The sequence below is a fragment of the Canis lupus genome, chromosome X, assembly GCF_003254725.2.
Source record: "Canis lupus dingo isolate Sandy chromosome X, ASM325472v2, whole genome shotgun sequence".
NCBI lineage: Eukaryota > Metazoa > Chordata > Mammalia > Carnivora > Canidae > Canis > Canis lupus.
The window spans coordinates 121971664-121990391 of record NC_064281.1 but is presented as its reverse complement, the minus strand read 5'-3'; the positions used below and the strand labels follow the sequence as shown (position 1 = coordinate 121990391).

At 57.0% G+C, this 18728-nt stretch overlaps 2 protein-coding genes across 2 annotated transcripts; one reads left to right on the top strand and one right to left on the bottom strand.

Annotated features, from left to right (window-relative positions):
• Positions 1-9752: 9752 nt before the first annotated feature.
• LOC112668527 (basic proline-rich protein-like) lies at positions 9753-14920 on the bottom strand. Its single transcript, XM_049107844.1, has 5 exons — positions 14896-14920; positions 12284-13142; positions 11517-12183; positions 10576-11297; positions 9753-9807 (listed from the first exon to the last, which is right to left on the bottom strand). The coding sequence occupies exons 1-5, from the start codon at positions 14918-14920 to the stop codon at positions 9753-9755; spliced, it is 2328 nt and encodes a 775-aa protein (XP_048963801.1).
• Positions 10680-18686, top strand: PNMA6E (PNMA family member 6E). The gene is made up of 2 exons (XM_049107228.1): positions 10680-10814; positions 15053-18686. The coding sequence occupies exon 2, from the start codon at positions 15063-15065 to the stop codon at positions 17379-17381; it is 2319 nt and encodes a 772-aa protein (XP_048963185.1). The 5' UTR covers positions 10680-10814; positions 15053-15062; the 3' UTR covers positions 17382-18686.
• The last annotated feature ends 42 nt before the right edge of the window (positions 18687-18728 follow it).

Here is an 18728-nt window from a genome sequence, read left to right as displayed (position 1 = left end):
GCGGGGAGCAGGCGGGGCCGGGGCGGCGCGGCGTGGGAACCCGGCGCGGGGGGTGGGGGGCATGGAGCATGCGCGGCGCGGCGGGAGCGCGGCCCGGCCTCGCGAGTCCCCGCGCGCCCCACGGGGGTCCTGGCCCGACTCCCCGCGCGCGCCCCGGCACCTCTGCTTCCCATCCGGGCGGCTTCCAGGACTTGGGGCGCAGCGGTCCGCCCGCCGCGGTGCCCCCAGGGGACAGGGGAGGGGCGGCATTGGCCCAACACCTCCCATGGGACAGAACCGGGGCCTTTCCGTCCGGCCTGTCGTCTGTGCAGCGGTTCCGGATCCATGAGACCCTGCAGGGCACCCAGGAAGACACGGGCGCCCTTAAGCCAGGAGGGCAAAGCTGAGAAAATGGGGTGCCCTGAGCAGGCACTGGGGAGGGGCCCCGCCCGTGCAGACACGGAGGGAAAGAGAGTAGTGAGAAGAGCTGCATCCGTCTCCCCTCTGCCGCCCCCCCCCCCACCCCCCGCCCCACCTTCTGCACGGTGAGCCCTTGGGGTATCCTTTTTCCAACAGGTCACCATTCAGGTGGCAGAACCAGGATTGAAATGCACGGCCTACCCGGGACACGCGCCACCCCCCCCCCACCCCGCCCCAGAATGAATTCCTGGAGATCAGGACTGTGAGAAAGGAGGTCAAAGAAAAGCAACAGGAAGACGCAGCTTACTGTGGGGCTCCCCCTTGTTTCACCCAGTCCCAGGGTGGGGGTCGGAGTGGTGGGAATTGAGCACAAGGTGGGCACCCCCTCTGCCTCTGAGCTGTACCCCTTCTTACAAAACCAGAGCTCAGGCACTTCTTTCTTCCCAATGGCCCTAAGCCCTGGTCGGGACAGCCTTGGTTTTTAGTGAGAGCTCTTCAGCATGCCCATGCTTTCGGGAGGGCAGCCGCTTGCCCCCCGCTTTAGCGGGAGAGCTAGGACACCCACTTAGGGTGCTTCTGGCTGCAGGGAGCAGGCCTCATAGGAAGCCAAGGGCAGCACAGCTTTGGGGACCCTTCCTCGGAACTGAGGCAGAGAGGTCGCCTGTGGTCCCTCTCTGAGCTCTGATGCTCAATCTTGTCCTCTCACCTGGTGACTGGCTGAGCCGGCCTGGGTCTGGGCTCTTGAGGTACAACTGGGTGAACAGTGGTCCCTCAAAAGATGTGTCATGTCCTAATTCGTGGAACCTGTGACTGACCTTTTCAGGAAAAAGTATCTTTCTTCGCAGATGTGATGGAGGTAAGAATCTTGAAATCATCTTGGGTTCTCCAAATGTGCCCTAAATCTGATGACCAGGATCCTTATTTTTTTAATAGTATTTATTTATTTGAGAGAGAGAGAGAGAGCACGTAGAAACAGGGTTGCAGGACGGAGGGAAAAGTAGGCTCCCCACTGAGCAGGGAGCCTGTTGTGGGGCTCTATCCCAGGACCCTGGGACCATGATCTGAGCCGAAGGCAGATGCTTCACTGACTGAGCCCCCCAGGCGCCCCGACAAGGGTCATTATAAGAGACAGAAGATACACATGAAGAGAAGTCCACATGCTGACAAAGACAGAGGCTGGGGTGGTGCAGCCCCAAAGCCAGGAATGCTTAGAGCCCCATGAAACTGGACAAGGCAAGGAAGACGTCTCCGCTCCCTGACTTTGGAAGGAGTGCAACCCTGCCCACACCTCTATTTTGGGCTCTGGCCTCCAGAACCATGAGATAATACATTCTTACTGTTTCAAGCTACCTGGTTTGTGGGAATTTGTTGCAGCAGCCCCAGAAAACTCATACACAAGGGAGGGGCCTGGTCATGAGCCAGCAAGGGAAGGGGCTGCGCCTCTATGCCCCCCATCAGCTAGGAGTAATGGGAGGGGGCAACTGTGGATAAGGTAGCCCCTTTGGCCTTGGGCATTCAACCCTTACGGGAGGGAGGGAGCAAGAGCCTGAGGACACGGGGAAGGTGCTAGAAGTGCATTCCAGCATCCACTGCAGCGTGCAATGGCTGTAACAGGGCTATACAAATAGAGAAAAGAGAGACAATGCACAATTGTGTTCCACGGTTTTGGGTTACCATTAACTAAAGTTAGTTGGAGGGTATTATGCTGAGTGAAATAAGTCAATCGGAGAAGGACAAACATTATATGGTCTCATTCATTTGGGGAATATAAAAAATAGTGAAAGGGAATAAAGGGGAAAGGAGAGAAAATGAGTGGGAAATATCAGAGAGGGAGACAGATCATGAGAGACTCCTAACTCTGGGAAACGAACTAGGGGTGGTGGAAGGGGAGGAGGGTAGGGGGTGGGGGTGACTGGGTGATGGGCACTGAGGGGGGCACTTGGCTGGATGAGCACTGGGTGTTATTCTATATGTTGGCAAATTGAACACCAATAAAAAATAAATTTATAAAATAAAAAAATAAAGTTAGTCTGGAGAGCATCAGGATGCCTGAAGCAAAAGAAATGGATAAACCAGGACATCTGGGGGACTCAGTGGTTGAGCGTTTGCCTTGGGCTCAGGGTGTGACCCCGGAGTCCCAGGATCAAGTCCCGCATCAGGCTCCCCACAGGGAGCCTGCTTTTCCCCTCTATGTTCCTGCCTCTCTTTCTGTGTCTCTCATGAATAAATAAATAAAATATTTTATGGTCTCATTCATTTGGGGAATATAAAAAATAGTGAAAGGGAATAAAGGGGAAAGGAGAGAAAATGAAAATATCAGAGGGAGACAAAACATGAGAGACACCTAACTCTGGGAAACGAATAAGGGGTAGTGGAAAGGGAGGTGGGCGGGGGTGGGGGTGACTGGGTGACGGGCACGGAGGGGGGCACTTGGTGGGATGAGCACTGGGTGTTATGCTATATGTTGGCAAATTGAACACCAATAAAAAATAAAAAATAATAAGTTAAACATTTTTTTTCTTAAAAAAAAAAGAAATTGATAAGCCCATAATTGTTATCAGGGGGAAAATTTTCCTTCTAGATTTTTTCTATTTTTTTTTTTCTTATGAGGAGTTTCAAACACACACCAAGCCTAGAGTAATGAAACGAAAGCCCGCGGCACAGTGGCCAGCTCCAACAGTGACTTGCACACGGCCATCCTGCTCCATCCCTCCTCCCACCTCCTTCCCTTATTGTGGAGGGAGGCCCAGCCTTCCTTGAGAGAGGCTGCCCCACCCCCACCCCCCACCCCAGCCAGGGAACGGTGCCCTGAGCACCACAAGCCCAGATTTGGCCACTCTGCAATAGGTCCCAGGGACCTCAGTGGGGAAAGGGACTGAGGAGGAGTCCAGGGGAATCTCAAATTGTCAGTGGGAAGTGAGGGAGCCTCTTGCTGGGGAGGAAGGGGCTTGTGCCAGGGGTGGGAAGGCCAGGCCTAAGGAGGCCATGGGACAAATTTGCAGGGGGCGGCCTCTGGGGTGGTGCCTGCAAAGGATACCCCCCACCCCCCTCCGCTGTGTGCTGTGGCTGACTTGCTCTGCCAGCCCATTCATGGAGGGGGCGGTCTGGGGCACCCGCAGAGCCTGGAGTGGTGTCCTCTAGGCCCCAGACACTAGCTGAGGTTGACAGAGCCCAGGCCTGACTACAACATGTGAGGTGAGCTTATTTGTGAACAGATGTACAAGACAAGCTGTTTCTTTTCTTTTTTCTTTTTCTTTTTCTTTATTCATTCATGAGAGACGCAGAGACACAGGTAGAGGGAGAAGCAGGCTGCCAGTGGGGAGTCCGGTGGGGGACTCGATCCCAGATCCCAGAATCCCAGGGGTCATGACCTGAGCCGAAGGCGGACGCTCAACTGCTGAGCCTCCCAGGCGCCCCAAGACAAGCTGTTTCTATGCAGGTCCCCTCACCTCTGCATGGATGGAGTGTGGAGGGGCGTCCAAACCGTAGCCCTGGGAGACAGGGGCCCTGGGGCGCGCTGTAGCTGGGGACGCACATGGTAGTCGGTGCTCCAGGTCACATGGTCAGCACACCAAGTGGCGCGTGGCTCATGTGGTGGGGGATGTCCTGTCACACGCGGGGCCAGTCCTCATACCCTTGGGGCCCTCAGAGCCAGGCTGGTGGGGGCAGCGATGCTGGGATTGGGTGCCAGGAGGGAGCAAAGCCCTCCCTTCCAAACAGGCCACTTTGGCATTTGTGGGTCAGAAGCTCAGCTGGAGTCGGAGGTCTTCTGATGACTGCAGTTGTTGCTCCGGGCCCTGAATGTCCCAGAGGGCAGCCACCACGGTCCCTTTGCCGTGTCTCCTCACTGTGGCCACCACTGTCCCCCACCGTGTGTCCCTAGGTGCCACGCTGCCCCAAGACCCCGCCTCTTTCTAGTGTCAAGTCTTGGCTCTGGCATCCGGCTGCTCTGTGGGTCGGGGAAGGCCTGTCGGTTGCAATCGGGACCCGCGCTTCCTCGATCCCGCCCAGAGAGAGAGAAGCCCTCCTCAGACAGAATGTGGATCCTTCCCTTCCTCTCTGTGGGCCATCTGGGTGATGGGCTGCCCAGATCACTAATAGTCGCCCTAGGAATGCCATGCGCCGCTGGCCTTGGACCACTCAGGTGTCCCTCTGGGTTTGAGGATGGGGGGTTACCATCCCTTGAGCTGCACGGGGGAGGGACAGACACACGTAGCAAAGATGAAAGGGGAAATGGCTTCTGGGCGGGCAGCCAGCAGTGTCCTGTCTCCAGGCATTCCTTTGGGCGACAGGGACTGTGGCCAGAAGGAACACCAGCTTTTCCAAGATGTCCTGGTGGAGGGGAGGGTAACTTTGCAGGAGCCCAGGACAGTTGCTCAGCCCGAGGCCGACCTGCCACCAGCTGTACCTCGCTCTCCAGTGACCATTCTCACTAGCGGCCCATCCCCTGGCCCATGCCTACACTTGGGAGGTGGGGGCAGGTAAGGCATGTCTGTATGTGGATTTGTCCTTGGGCCGCCTGGAATTTTCCATGACGCCCCACTTCTGTCCCAAGCCCAGACGTGTCCTCAGAGTCCCTACCCCTTATATCCAGCTGCATTCTAGACATCTGCACTTGGATGCTTCCAACTCACATGTCCAAAATGGAACTCATGATTTTCTACCCAGGCTGGTGCTTTTCCCGAGCCCCCAGCCACAGCGAGTGGAATCCCCGTACACTCATGCCAAAGGCCAGAAATTGAGGCTGTACCCCTTGCTCACCTTCCCCATCCAATTATTCCTAGTGTTTGGTTAGGTCTCCACGTGTTTTAGGTCTGTTAAATCTGCCCCATCAGTTCCATGCCACTGCCACTGCTGTTGCTCAGGCCACTGCCATCTATCATGGGACAGCCCCCGGTGCCTCTCAATAGGCTTTCTGCCTCCACTTCGTCCCCCCCTATCATTCTTCCAAAAGAAAGCCAGATGAAGGATCTGGAAATAGAATGTGATCATGTCACACGCACACAAGTGAGTGCACTTGCACCGCTGACTTCGAACTTTTCAAGGTGTTCCCAACTCTTTTAGGTAAAGACCAGCCTCTCCTTGAGGCCCATGAAAACTGCCCGGTCTGTTCTCTCTAGCCTCAGTGCATGACACTCGCCTCTGCTCCTGCCACACTGGTCTTCTTTCAGTCTGATGCTCACCAGGTTTCTTTCAGCCCCAGGACCTTTGCACAGGCAGTTCCATCAACTGATGTGTAGCCCACCTCCCCAAAGAAGAGCAGAAAATGCCAGGTCTGCATGCTCTCAGCTTCCCTTGGCTAATGCATGGTTTCACGACCCTGGCCCCATCAGTCAGAAGCACCTGCTGCCAACTGAATCCAGAGCTGGGAAGAAGCAGGGGCCACACATATTCCACTAGAGTGGGTGGGTGACAGCAGGGGCAGTTAAGACCTGTTTGCTGGGGAGTGGCTGCAGCCGTGGTTCTCGTGACAGCGCTCGCATCTTACATTGCTGGTGCAAACCAGTGTCTGTGCCCAGTTGTGGGAGGGGGCTTCCGAGGTGCCTTCACTAGCCCAGAGCAGCAGTGGGATTCAGACCCTCGCTCCTCTCTGCAAAGCCTCCAAGGAGGGCACTTGATGGGATGAGCGCTGGGTGTTATCTGTTGGCAAAATCGAACTTAAATAAAAACAAATTAAAACAAATAAAAAAAAAAGCCTCCAAGCCTGGCCCTCCAGCCCTCTGCAAATGCCTGTGGGACACCCGCCATCCTTCAGCTTATTCCCTTTGTGCTTCCAGCAACCAGTCTGCTTCTGTCATGTGCAACTAAGAACTACGATGGACTAAGGTTCTGCAGAGGCTGTGTGATCTCCCACTGCGTTAGGTAGTCCCTGCCCCGGGCTCAGGGGGGCTGTGGGCTCTTGGAGCTTGGCAGGTCTTTATGCAATCCTTTATCGGCTCTTCTTACTCCAGCCTTCTTTTAACATTGCTGTTTGTTAATAGTTATGAATATTTAGAGGCTTCATATTACTTGTTGGAAACCAGATTGAGAGAAAGGATATGTTTTGAGAAACTGAGAGGAAAAAAGATCTAAAGAAAGAAAGAAAACAACGGAACAGAACCCCAGTGATCTGTGGAACAGTATGACCAAAGGCTTAATGTGTGTATTTGGGATCCTAAGAGAGAAGAGAGAGAATGGGAGGAAAAACTGCTTAAAGAAAAAGTGACATTTTCAAAATTGGGAGCTAGACACAATTTGCAGATTCAACAAGTTCTGTGAGCCCCAAGGAAGAGAAATAAAGAAAAGTCACATGTAGTCGCATCCTGGTCAGAATAATAAATAAAGAGAAAATCTGGAAAACAGTCAGAAAGCAGTACCTTTAGCTAACCTTTAACAAGAACCCCACTGAGTTCTCATCAGAAACAATGGGCATCAAGAGTCAATTGGACTGCATTTTAAAGGGCTGAACAGGGCACTTGGGTGGCTCAGGGTGTGATCCCGGGGTCCTGGGATTGAGTCCCACATCAGGCTTCCCGCAGGGAGCCTGCTCCTCCCTCTGCCTGTGTCTCTGCCTCTCTTTGTGTGTCTCTCATGAATAAATAAATAAAATATTTAAAAAATATATAAAGTGTCATACAACAACAAAAGACAGCTTTCAACTCAGAACTCTCTATCTCTGGGGAAAAGATTATTCAGAAATGAAATTGAAATAAGGACCTTTTCAGAGAAATGAAAGCCAAGAGAATTCCTCAATAGACCTGTGCTAATAGAAATGATAAAGGAGGTCTTTCAATCTAAGGAAACACGATAGTGGAAGGAAAATTTGATTTTGGGGTAGAGATGACGAACACCAGAAATGGTAAACACGTAGGCAAATATTAAAAAAAAAACCCACATACTTGCTTTTGCTTTGTTTTTAATACATATGACTATTTATTTATTTTTAAGATTTTATTTATTTATTTATTTATGTATGTATGTATGTATGATAGACATAGAGAGAGAGAGAGAGAGAGAGAGAGGCAGAGACACAGGAGGAGGGAGAAGCAGGCTCCACGCCGGGAGCCCGATGCGGAACTCGATCCCGGGACTCCAGGATCGCGCCCTGAGTCAAAGGCAGGCGCCAAAGTAGGGATGAGCCTGGCTGAGCCACCCAGGGATCCCACATACTATTATTTAAAGTAAATATTATAATTGCATATTGCAGGTTTTAAAATTTTTTTTTTATATTGCAGGGTTTATACTACAGGTAGACCTAATACACATGGCAACTACAGCATAAGGACTGAGGTAGGCGGGGAATGAATCTATCTGGTGGAAATCTTTTACTTATCTAAAGTAGTACAGTATTGATCACAAGTAGACAAGTGAACAGTTAAGGATATATATATATAGTCTCTAGAGCAACCACAACAAATCAAGGCAAAGTGATAATTTCTTTAAAAAGCAATAGACAGGAGGTGCCCGGGTGGCTCAGTCAGTGAAGCGGCTGCCTTCGGCTCACGTCATGATCCCGGGGTCTTGGGATCCAGCCCTGCGGGCTTTCTGCTCGGCGGGGAGCCTGCTTCTCCTTCTCCCTCTGCCGCTCTATTGCCTTCTCTCAAATAAATAAAACAAATCCTGAACAAAAACAATGGACAAGTGAAAATGGAATTTAAAATAATCATCTCAGGCAGGAAAAGGGGAACATAGGAACAAAGATAGACTAAACGTTTGTGTCCTTACCAAAATTCACACATCACATCCTCAGGCCCAATGAATTAGGAGGTAAGGACTGGGAGGTGATTAGGTCATAGGGAGGAGTCTTTTTTTTTTAATTTTTTTAATTTATTTTTTATTGGTGTTCAATTTACTAACATACAGAATAACCCCCAGTGCCCGTCACCCATTCACTCCCACCCCCCGCCCTCCACACCTTCTACCACCCCTAGTTCGTTTCCCAGAGTTAGCAGTCTTTACGTTCTGTCTCCCTTTCTGATATTTCCCACACATTTCTTCTCCCTTCCCTTATATTCCCTTTCACTATTATTTATATTCCCCAAATGAATGAGAACATATAATGTTTGTCCTTCTCCGACTGACTTACTTCACCCAGCATAATACCCTCCAGTTCCATCCACGTCGAAGCAAATGGTGGGTATTTGTCATTTCTAATGGCTGAGGAATATTCCATTGTATACATAAACCACATCTTCTTTATCCATTCATCTTTCGTTGGACACCGAGGCTCCTTCCACAGTTTGGCTATCGTGGCCATTGCTGCTATAAACATCGGGGTGCAGGTGTCCCGGCGTTTCATTGCATTTGTATCTTTGGGGTAAATCCCCAACAGTGCAATTGCTGGGTTGTAGGGCAGGTATATTTTTAACTCTTTGAGGAACCTCCACACAGTTTTCCAGAGTGGCTGCACCAGTTCACATTCCCACCAACAGTGCAGGAGGGTTCCCCTTTCTCCGCATCCTCTCCAACATGTGTTGTTTCCTGCCTTGTTAATTTGCCCCATTCTCACTGGTGTGAGGTGGGATCTCATTGTGGTTTTGATTTGTATTTCCCTGATGGCAAGTGATGCAGAGCAGTAGGGAGGAGTCTTTGAATGGGATTAGTGCCCTTGTAAGGGAGACTCCAGAGAGGTTCCTCATGCCCTTCGGCCATGTGATGATATGAGAGATGATGAAGAGAAGGTGAGAAGATGGCTGTGTGTTACCTGGGAAGTGGGCTCTCTTCAGATATAGAACGTACCAGAACCTTAATCTTGGATTTCCCAGCCTCCAAAAGTGTGACAAATAAAGGTTTGTTGTTTGTAGGAACCGCAATCTATAGTATTTTGTTATAGCAGCCTGATGAGCCGACAAAGACAGTAAAAGCATATACGTAAAAAAACCCAAAAAACAAAAAAACAAAAAGAAAAAAATAAAAGCATATACATAATTCCTACTATTCAAAAATCATACTCAGTGTTAGTGGGCTACACAGTCGGATTTAAAGGCAGATATTGTCAGAAGAAAGAGCAAGGATTTTGCTATTTCCAAGGGACACAACTTAAAAATGAAGATTCAGATAAGGACGCCTGGGTGGCTCAGTGGTTTAGCATCTGCCTTTGGCTTAGGGGTGATCCTAGGGTCCCCGGGATCGAGTCCCACATCGGGTTCCCTGCAGGGAGCCTGCTTCTCCCTCTGCTTGTCTCTCATGAATAAATGAATAAAATCTTAAAAAATAAAAGAGAGTAAGATATGTTAACGGTAAGAGAATCCCAAATTATATACGATGCAAAGAGTGAGCCTAAGAAAGTGGGAATGGATATATGAATATCAGACAGAAGGCGCTTAAGGTACTTTGACTGTTACCTGACATGAAAGGTAGTGATGATGTAAGGGTCAATCAGCCAGGAACACGTAGAATCGATCAACAGGCTTGCACCCAACAACAGAGCTTCGAAACACATGACAGAGAAGTCGACAGAATAAAGACAGAAACAGGGTCTTGCATAATTATTGGTGGCGATTTTAATATTTCCGCCACAGGGATTGACACCGCCCCATAAGATCTCAATAAAAATATAGAACATTTTGAGGACGTTACCAACCACAGTGGAAAGGCGACTTCAAAAGAAGGAGCCTCGGTGTCCATAGACAGATGAAGGGATCGAGAAGCTGTGGTCTGTGTATAGATGGAATGTTCCTCAGCCATTAGGAACGACAAATACCCACCATTTGCTTCGACGTGGAGGGACCTGGAGGGTATGATGCTGAGTGAAGTGAGTCAATCGGAGAAGGACGATCATCAAATGGTCTCATTCATTTGGGGAATATAAATAATAGTGAAAGGGAATAGGAGGGAAGGGAGAAGAAATGTGTGGGAAATATCAGAAAGGGAGACAGAGCATGAAGACTCCTAACTCTGGGAAACGAAGTAGGGGTGGTGGAAGGGGAGGAGGGCGGGGGTGGGGGTGAGTGGGTGACGGGCACTGAGGGGGGCACTTGGCGGGATGAGCACTGGGTGTTATGCTATATGTTGGCAAATTGAACAGCAATAAAAAAACAATGAAAAAAAAAGGAAATGGGAGCCACGGCCCAGCGGGGCGCAAGGCCTGCCCTCCAGGCCCGGCCGTGGCCTCCTCCCCGACGGCAGGTGCCCGCCCCCCGCTCGCCGCCCCTTCGGGAGCCTCCGGGCCTCGCTCGGCTCCGGGCAGGTGGATACAGTAACACTTGCCGCGTCACGTGCCCGCCCGAGCCAATCATCTGCCGGCTCCACCGACGCCCCGAGAACTTTCTCTCGTGTGCGCCTGGGGGCTTCTGGGAGCTTCCGGAAGCCCTCGAGGCCTTAACGTCGCGCGCGGCGGAGGCTCGGCCTCTTGGTTCCCGGCTGCGCAGCTGAGGCGACCTCTTCAGCGCTTGGCTTCGGCGCGGGCCTGTGGAGCTGTCCAGGACCCGGAGGAAGTAAGCGGCCCCCGGGGCTCGCGTGGGCCCCGCGCTAGGGGGGGGCGGCTGGGGGGCGGGGGGGCCCGCTGAGGGCCGGTGTAGGGCCGCTGTGGGGGGCGATGTAGGGCCGCTATGGGGCCCGCCGGGGGTGGGGGCCGCTGTGGGCCGCGCGGCGGGGTGGGGGCCCGCGAGGGGTGGGGGACGCTGTGGGGGCGGCGGGGTGGGGGCCCGCGGGGGGTGGGGGACGCTGTGGGGGCCGCGCGGCGGGGTGGGGGCCCGCGGGGGGTGGGGGACGCTGTGGGGGCCGCGTGGCGGGGTGGGGGCCCGCGGGGGGTGGGGGACGCTGTGGGGGCCGCGCGGCGGGGTGGGGGCCCGCGGGTGGTGGGGGACGCTGTGGGGGCCGCGTGGCGGCGTGGGGGACGCTGTGGGGGCCGCGTGGCGGGGTGGGGGACGCTGTGGGGGCCGCGCGGTGGGGTGGGGGCCCGCGGGGGGTGGGGGACGCTGTGGGGGCCGCGTGGTGGGGTGGGGGACGCTGTGGGGGCCGCGCGGCGGGGTGGGGGCCCGCGGGGGGTGGGGGACGCTGTGGGGGCGGCGGGGTGGGGGCCCGCGGGTGGTGGGGGACGCTGTGGGGGCTGCGCGGCGGGGTGGGGGACGCTGTGGGGGCCGCGTGGCGGGGTGGGTGGGACGCTGTGGGGGCCGCGCGGCGGGATGGGGGCCCGCGGGGGGTGGGGGACGCTGTGGGGGCCGCGTGGCGGGGTGGGGGGACGCTGTGGGGGCCGCGCGGCGGGGTGGGGGCCCGCCGGGGATGAGGGAGCCATAGCGGCCTGGGGGCCCGCCGGGGGTGGGGGACGCTGTGGGGGCCGCGTGGCGGGGTGGGGGCCCGCGGGGGGTGGGGACGCTGTGGGGGCCGCGTGGCGGGGGTGGGGGGACGCTGTGGGGCCGCGCGGCGGGTGGGGGCCCGCGGGGGGTGGGGGACGCTGTGGGGGGCGGCGGGGTGGGGGCCCGCGGGTGGTGGGGGGACGCTGTGGGGGCTGCGCGGCGGGGTGGGGGACGCTGTGGGGGCCGCGCGGCGGATGGGGGCCCGCGAGGGGTGGGGGACGCTTGTGGGGCCGCGCGGCGGGGTGGGGGCCCGCCGGGGATGAGGGAGCCATAGCGGCCTGGGGGCCCGCCGGGGGTGGGGGGACGCTGTGGGGGCCGCGTGGCGGCGTGGGGGCCTACTGATGGCGGGGCCTGCAGGTCGCCGTGAGGGGCCTCCGGGGTGATGACGCTACGGAGCCTCGTGGCGGCGTGGGGGCTCACTGCGGAGTGGGGGCTGCGTGGCGTGTGGGGTCCCTCCGGGGTATGAGCGAGCCATGGCGGCGTGGGCGCCTGCCGGAGGTGGGGGACGCTGTGGGGGCCCGCCGGGGGTGGAGGACGCTACGGGGGCCGCGCGGCGGTCTGGGGGCCCGCTGGGAGTGGGGGACGCATGGCGGCATCGGGGATGCTACAGGAGCCGCGTGGCGGTGTGGGGGTCCACTGGGGGTGGGAGCCGCATGGCAGTGTGGGGGTCCTCCGGGGATGAGGGACCCATGGCGGCGTGGGGGCCCGCCGGGGGTGGGGGCCGCATGGCGGCGTGGGGAATGCTACGGGGGCTGCGTGGCAGCGTAGCGCCGTGGGGGATGCTGCGGGGGCTGCGTGGCGGCGTGGGGGCCCGCCGGTAGTGGGGGACACTGGGGGTGCCGCGTGGCGGCGTGGAGGCCCGCCGGGGGTGGGGGACGTGTGGCGGCGTGGGGGACCCTACGGGGGCCGTCTGGCAGTGTGGGGGCTCGCTGGCGGTGGGGACCGCAGGGCGCCTGGTGGCCCGCTGGGGGGTGGGGGACGCTGCGAGGGCCACGTGGCGCCGTGGGGGTCTGCCGGGGATGAGGGACCCATGGCGGCGTGGGGGCCTGCTGGGACTGGGGGCCGCCTGGTGGCGTGGGGGCCCGCCGGGAGTTGGGGAGGCTAGGGGTCTGAGTAGCGGCGTGGGGGCTACCCGGGAGTGGGGGACGTTATGGGGGCCGCGTGGCGGCGTGGGGGCCACTATGGGGGCCAGTGTGGGAGCAGAGGGCTCTGGACGGTAGGAAGGGTTGCTGAGAGAAGGTGGGGGCCAAGGGAACGGCACCCCAGTGTTGGGGGCCCCGGAGGCGACCTGCTGGCTGTGAGCGGTCTGGTGCGGGACATTCAGGTGGGGGGGGGGCCCTGGGGTGCTGCGGGAAGGCGGCAGGGCACGATGGCCTAGTGGGGTGCTGAGAGCACGTGAGGGTAGCTTTGGGGCGCTGGGGAGGAAGGCTCCTGAGCGCCGGGGAGGCGGGGGAGCGCTGAGGTGTCCTGGGGGGGACGGGCGGGGGAGGGCCCCCGCTGAGGTGGCCGCAGTGGAGCGGGCTCTGGGACCCCGGAGGCGGGAGGGGAGCTGCGGGGCCTGAGTGGGAAGGCAGGCGGCCTCGGGCCTCTGGCGGGAGGGGGGGCTGCCGGCGGGGCGGGGCGGAGGGCACGGCTGGGGACACAGCCGCTGCAGGCGATGGCGCAAGGCGCGCACGGGGCGAGGCACGCGGCTTCTGGGGGCCACGGAGAGGGGGATGGGCCGCGGGCGGGGACCGTGGGAGGGGAGAGCTCCCCGCGGTGAGGCTGCAGGGGAAGGCTAAGGTCTCGGCCGAGGGGGCGCCCCGCTTCCAGGACGCTAGCGGGCTCCGCCTGCGGGGGGCGCGGGCCGCAGGACGCTCGCTCCTCCGCGGTGGCGCAAACAGGACAGAGCTCGCTGGGGGCGGGGGGGGGGGCGCCTCCGGGGTTCCGGAGGGGCTCTGGGACCCCGCACCCGGAATCCGACGGGCCCGGGTGGCTTCCGTGGGAGATGGCAGAGGGATTTTGGCAGCAGGAGGGGTGAAACCTTGTTCTCGACAGAAACTAGAGTTACGGAACAAGAGTGCTTCGCACCCATATAACACCATATGCTGGGTCGTAAAAAAGTCCGTAAATTTTAAAGGATTGTGCTTTTACGTACTAACCTTTCTGGTCTCGGGGTATTTTATTTAAAATTAAAGATAGGGGCACCTTGCTGGTTCAGTTGGTTAAGCGCCTCACCCTGGCTCAGATCATGAACCCTCGAGTCCTGGGATCGCCCCGCCTCCGGGTCCCCGCTTAGCCTCACTCCTGGCCCCCTCCCCGGCTTGTGCGCACGTGCTCGCTCTCTCAAAGAAATAAAATCTTAAAAAATAAAATGAATCATGATAGGATAGCTTGAAATATTTGGAAACCCATGGCTCAGAGAAGAAAACACGAAGGAACTTAGAAAATATTTCAAACTGAATAATAATAATAAAAAAATACCACTTACCCAATTTACTGAGGCAGCTAAAGAAGCAATGAGAACAAAATGCATTACTCGAAGTACATATATTAGAAAAGAAAAAGGGCATAAAGGTAGTGACCTAATGGTTCATTTAAACAAACTATAAAAAAGGTAAAATAATGCAAAATGAGTTGGCTGAAGAGATACTATACCTAACAGAAGAAATCAGTAATGTAAACCAAATTGGAGGCTTTTAACAAAGCTATATGTTGGGTTTTTATTTTATTGATTTTATTTTTATTTTTATTTTAAAGGTTTTATTTATTCATGAGAGACAGAGGCAGAGACACAGGCAGAAGGAGAAACAGGCTCTCTGCGGGGAGCCCAATGTGGGACTCGATCCCAGGATTCTGGGATCATGACCTGAGCCAAAGGCAGATGCTCAACCACTGAGCCACCCAGGCATCCCCCCTTTTTTTTTAATTAAAGAGAAACAAAACTGCTGAAACCCTAGCGAGTCTAATAAAGAAAAAAAAAAAAGCCACTTAACTGCCAACACCAGGAATGAAAGAGTGCTATCACTACACATCAGACATTAAAAAGAAAATGCAGTGAATATAATGGGAAAGTGTATGCCAAAAATGTGAAAACTGGACATAGTTCTTGGGGTGAAGTAAGCAACTTCCTAAAAGTAATGCCTGGAGCAGTAGAAAATATGACTACTTCTATACGTCCTAAATCAGTGTATTATCAGAAAGGTTTTCTAAAATCAAACAGAATGGAGAGTGGACGCACCACAGGCCACCACCATGAGGGACATGGGGCTTTGGCTATGTGGTAGGAGGTGGGCTGTGTGGTATGAACGTGACTCTCACCCCACTGCACCCACAGACTGAGGCTCACACGGTGACAGTCTGTGTGCACCTGTCCAGTCATTTCTCTCCATTCTCAGGTTTTCAGCAATGGCAGTGCCACTGGCAATACTGCATGACTGGTGCAGGTGGATGGGCGTGAATGCACACCGTTCCTTGCTCATCCTGGGCATCCCAGATGACTGTGAGGAAGAGGAATTCCAGGATGCCGTGAAGGCTGCCCTGTGGCCCCTGGGCAGATACCGAGTGCTGGGCAAAGCATTCAGAAAGGAGCTCGGATCCAGGGTCGCCTTAGTGGAGTTTGCTCAGTATTTAAACCGAAGTTTGATCCCCCGACAAATAGCAGGCAAAGGAGGACCCTGGCCTGTGGTCTTTCTGCCCCAGGCTCCTGATTCAGACTCACAGGATAGACCCGATTTCCCTGCGCAGCCCCAGATGGAAGCAAGGGCCGGCCAGGCAGGTGAGGCAGGAGCTGTAGGTAAAGAAAGGGCTGCAGGTGTCACAGGAGCTGCAAGTGAGGACAGGCGTGAAGGAGAGGAAGGAGCTACAGGTGAGGCAGGAGCTGCAGGTGTGGCAGGAGGTGCAAGTAAGGAAGGGCGTGGAGGTGAGGAAGCTGCAGGTGAGGCAGGAGCAGCAGGTGAGGCAGGAGCTGCAGGTGAGGAAGAAGCCATAGGTGAAGTGGGAGCTGCAAGTGAGGCAGGAGCAGCAGGTGAGGTGGTAGCCGCAGGTGATAAAGGATGTGAAAGTAAGGAAGAAGCTGCAGGTGTGGAAGGAGCTGTAGGTGAGGCAGGAGCTGTAGGTGAGGCAGGAACTGAAGATGAAGGGATAGTGTTAGATGAGGGAGCTGAAGATGCAGGAGCTGTGAGTTTGGTAGGAGAAGATGGAGGAGTACTCGGTGAAGAGGGAGCTGCAGGTGTGGCAGGAACAGGAGGTGAGGCAGGAGCTGCCGGTGAGGCAGGAGTTGCCGGTGAGGCAGGAGCTGCAGGTGTGGCAGGAGCTGTAGGTGAGGCAGGAGTTGCCGGTGAGGCAGGAGCTGCTGGTGTGGCAGAAGATGAAGGGGCAGTGTCTGATGAGGAGGGAGCCGCAGGTGACACAGGAATTGCAGGTGTGCTGGGATCTGTGAGTATGGCAGGAGCAGCAGGGGAGGCGGGCACTGCAGGGGAGGAAGGAGCTGCAGGAGCCGTAGATGAGGGAGGATCCTGGATCCAGCAGTGGGGCCAGGCTTGGCAGCCTGTGCCAGAAGACGCGGCCTACGGGGAATTGAGAACCTTCTCCGGGATGGAAGATCCAGACCAAGAGTCCTTTGAGGTCTGGCTGGAGCACGCCAACGACATGCTGTTCATGTGGCGCCACGTGCCAGAAGGGGAGAGGAGGCGGTGGCTGATGGAAAGCTTGGGGGGCCTCGCGCTCGAGTTCATGTGCGGCCTCCTGGCAGAAAATCCCAACATGCTTGCGCAGGATTGCCTGGCCGCAATGGTCCAGGTGTTCGGAGACAAGGATCCCTGCGTGACCGCACGGCTGAAGTTCCTGACGTGCGCCCAGCGGCCCCAGGAGACTCTGTTTGCCTACGTGATGCGCCTGGAAGGCCTGCTGCAGTCGGCCGTGGAGAAGGGGGCCATCCATCCCACCATCGCGGACCAGGTTCGCGCCAGGCAGGTGCTGATGCGGGCTCGCTCCAACGAGATGCTCCAGAGCAAGCTGAAGAGGATGCGGCTGGAGAGGAGACCACCCGGCTTCCTGGGGATGCTGCGGCTCATCCGCGAGGCCGAGGCGTGGGAGGCCGCCCCAGCTACGGGTGAGCAGTTCCAAGTGGAAGAAGGGCCCCCCGCGTATGTCAGGGTCCTGGCTGTTGTGCCGGCTGCCGCCGCCAGGCAAGAGCTTGCCGAAGCCTCCCCAGCCAACGAAGATGCTTCCCAGGCGGCCCTGGCTCGTCAAGTCCTCACGGAGGGCGCCCCTGCCGGGGCAGGTGAAACCAAGGCCTCCCCAGCCAATGAAGATCGCGCCGAGCCTGCTCCCGCCGACGTAGAGGCCGATGAGGCCGTTCCCGGCACTGCCGAAGCTGGTGGAGCTGCTCCTGAGCCCCACGATGGTGCCAAGGCCACCCCTGCCCCTGGGGAGGCCTCCAAGGTCTTCCTTGCCACTCGGGAAGATGAAGATGCTCCCGCCTCTGCAGGCCTAGGTCAGGGAAGATCCTCAGAGGCCCCTGGGGGCCCCACCCCTGCCCAGATGGGCGCTGCTTCCAGGGTGGGCCCAGGAGGTCCTGGCTGTGGGCCAGAGGGCCTCGCCCAGGCAGGAGACCGGGAGGCTGGGGATCCCCTTGAGGAGGGGCTCAAGCCCATCCCAGATGAGCCAGGAAACGAGGATGGGGCTGGGGGGACGGGCCTCCCCAAGTCCTCCTCAGGCAAATAGGCTCAGAAGGCCCAGGGGCCCCCTCTCCTCTCAGGCTGCCAAGTTCTGGAGGCAGGGGGAGGCCAAGCCAGGGCAGCAGCCTTGCCCCACATGAGGAGCAGGGCTGAGCAAAGGGCCCACCCGGCCCAAACAAATTCCCACGACCCCACCTTCCCAAGGCACCCTAGCCACCACCATTAGCCCTTCCAAGTGACCCAGATGGCCATGCTTGACACCAAATGGGGCGTGGAGAGCTGCCCCCTCCCATGGCAGTACCACCCCAGCCCCAGCCCCAATGCCTGTCAGCTGAGGCAGCCAGCCTGGGAAGCCCCCCAGTGTGGCTCCTGGTCTAGGTGAGGGGCACTTGAAGCCATCTTCCACCCACACTGCACTAGGAGATGTTAGAGGCCGTCTCAAAAGTGCCAGCCTCTTGGGCCTCCCAAGAGGGACACCCTCATTCACTGAACCCCGGGGCACGTTGCCCCATGTTCTGGGAAGCCCACTTGTGTTTCTGTGGGCTCTTCAGTGATTCACGTGTCCAGTTACTCCCCCCCCACTAGTTACCATTTCCATGCAGAACCTTGAGGTGTGCAGGAACCCGCCGTGGGTGTCCTGGCCTCCGGGGCACCCACCTGTCAGCACGGGTGCCGTGAGCTTGTGTCCACCAAGGCTCTGCTCGCTCTCCTTCACTGTGGTGAGCTCAACCTCCGCTTTCTCGGTGTAGATTTAGGCCGAATGCTGCTTGTTCTTGTGGAGACGTGTGTGTGTGTTCTTAACTGAGCAGCTGCCCCCACCCCACCCCGGAGACCCTGACCCAGTTCCAGGAGACGGCGGGACGGACGGAGGAGGGCACGGCTGGTGCTCATCCCTCGTGACCTCCAGAAGGAAGAACTGGCCCAACGACAGAAGTGGCCTGCGGCTGTCTCCATGGGAACTGTGCTATGATGTGCCACCTGTTGTCACTTGTGACTCAGTTTCCTTGGCTTGGCCGAGGGTCCCCTGCTGCCTTTTCCAGCGTCCTGGGACTGTCCCGTGCCGGCCATAGGGCAGGACCAGGCCCCAGCATGTCTGCCAGAGGGGGGGGTGTCCTGGCGTGAGGGGACATGGCCAGCGTCCATCATCCTGGCCAGAGGTTGATCGTGGGGCCCTGGGGAAGGGAGACTGGCAGGAGGGCCATGGGAGGGGGGGACGCGGAGGTCCCTGAGAGGAGGAGGGCCGTGACCTATGGGCTCTAGTGACGGTTAGACATTCCTCTCTCAGTTGTCATTCCCGGTCTTCAATGGTTGCAATATGTTTTCTTTTCAATAAATTTCATTGAATGTTTCAGCCATGTCTCGCCTCTGCTCTGGGCTATGGAGGGAACAACGG

Excerpts from the sequence above, each read along its gene's own strand:
- LOC112668527 (XM_049107844.1), bottom strand. The coding sequence starts at position 14,920 with ATGTCCCTCATGGTGGTGGCCTGTG. Across the intron at positions 13,143-14,895 it reads CCTCATGGTGGTGGCCTGTG|GACACCTCAGCGCTCCCCCG; the intron begins GTGCGTCCACTC and ends CGTCCCCCCCAG. Across the intron at positions 9,808-10,575 it reads GTGACGCGGCAAGTGTTACT|CTCTGTTGTTGGGTGCAAGC; the intron begins GTATCCACCTGC and ends TGTGTTTCGAAG.
- PNMA6E (XM_049107228.1), top strand. The coding sequence starts at position 15,063 with ATGGCAGTGCCACTGGCAATACTGCATGACTGGTGCAGGTGGATGGGC.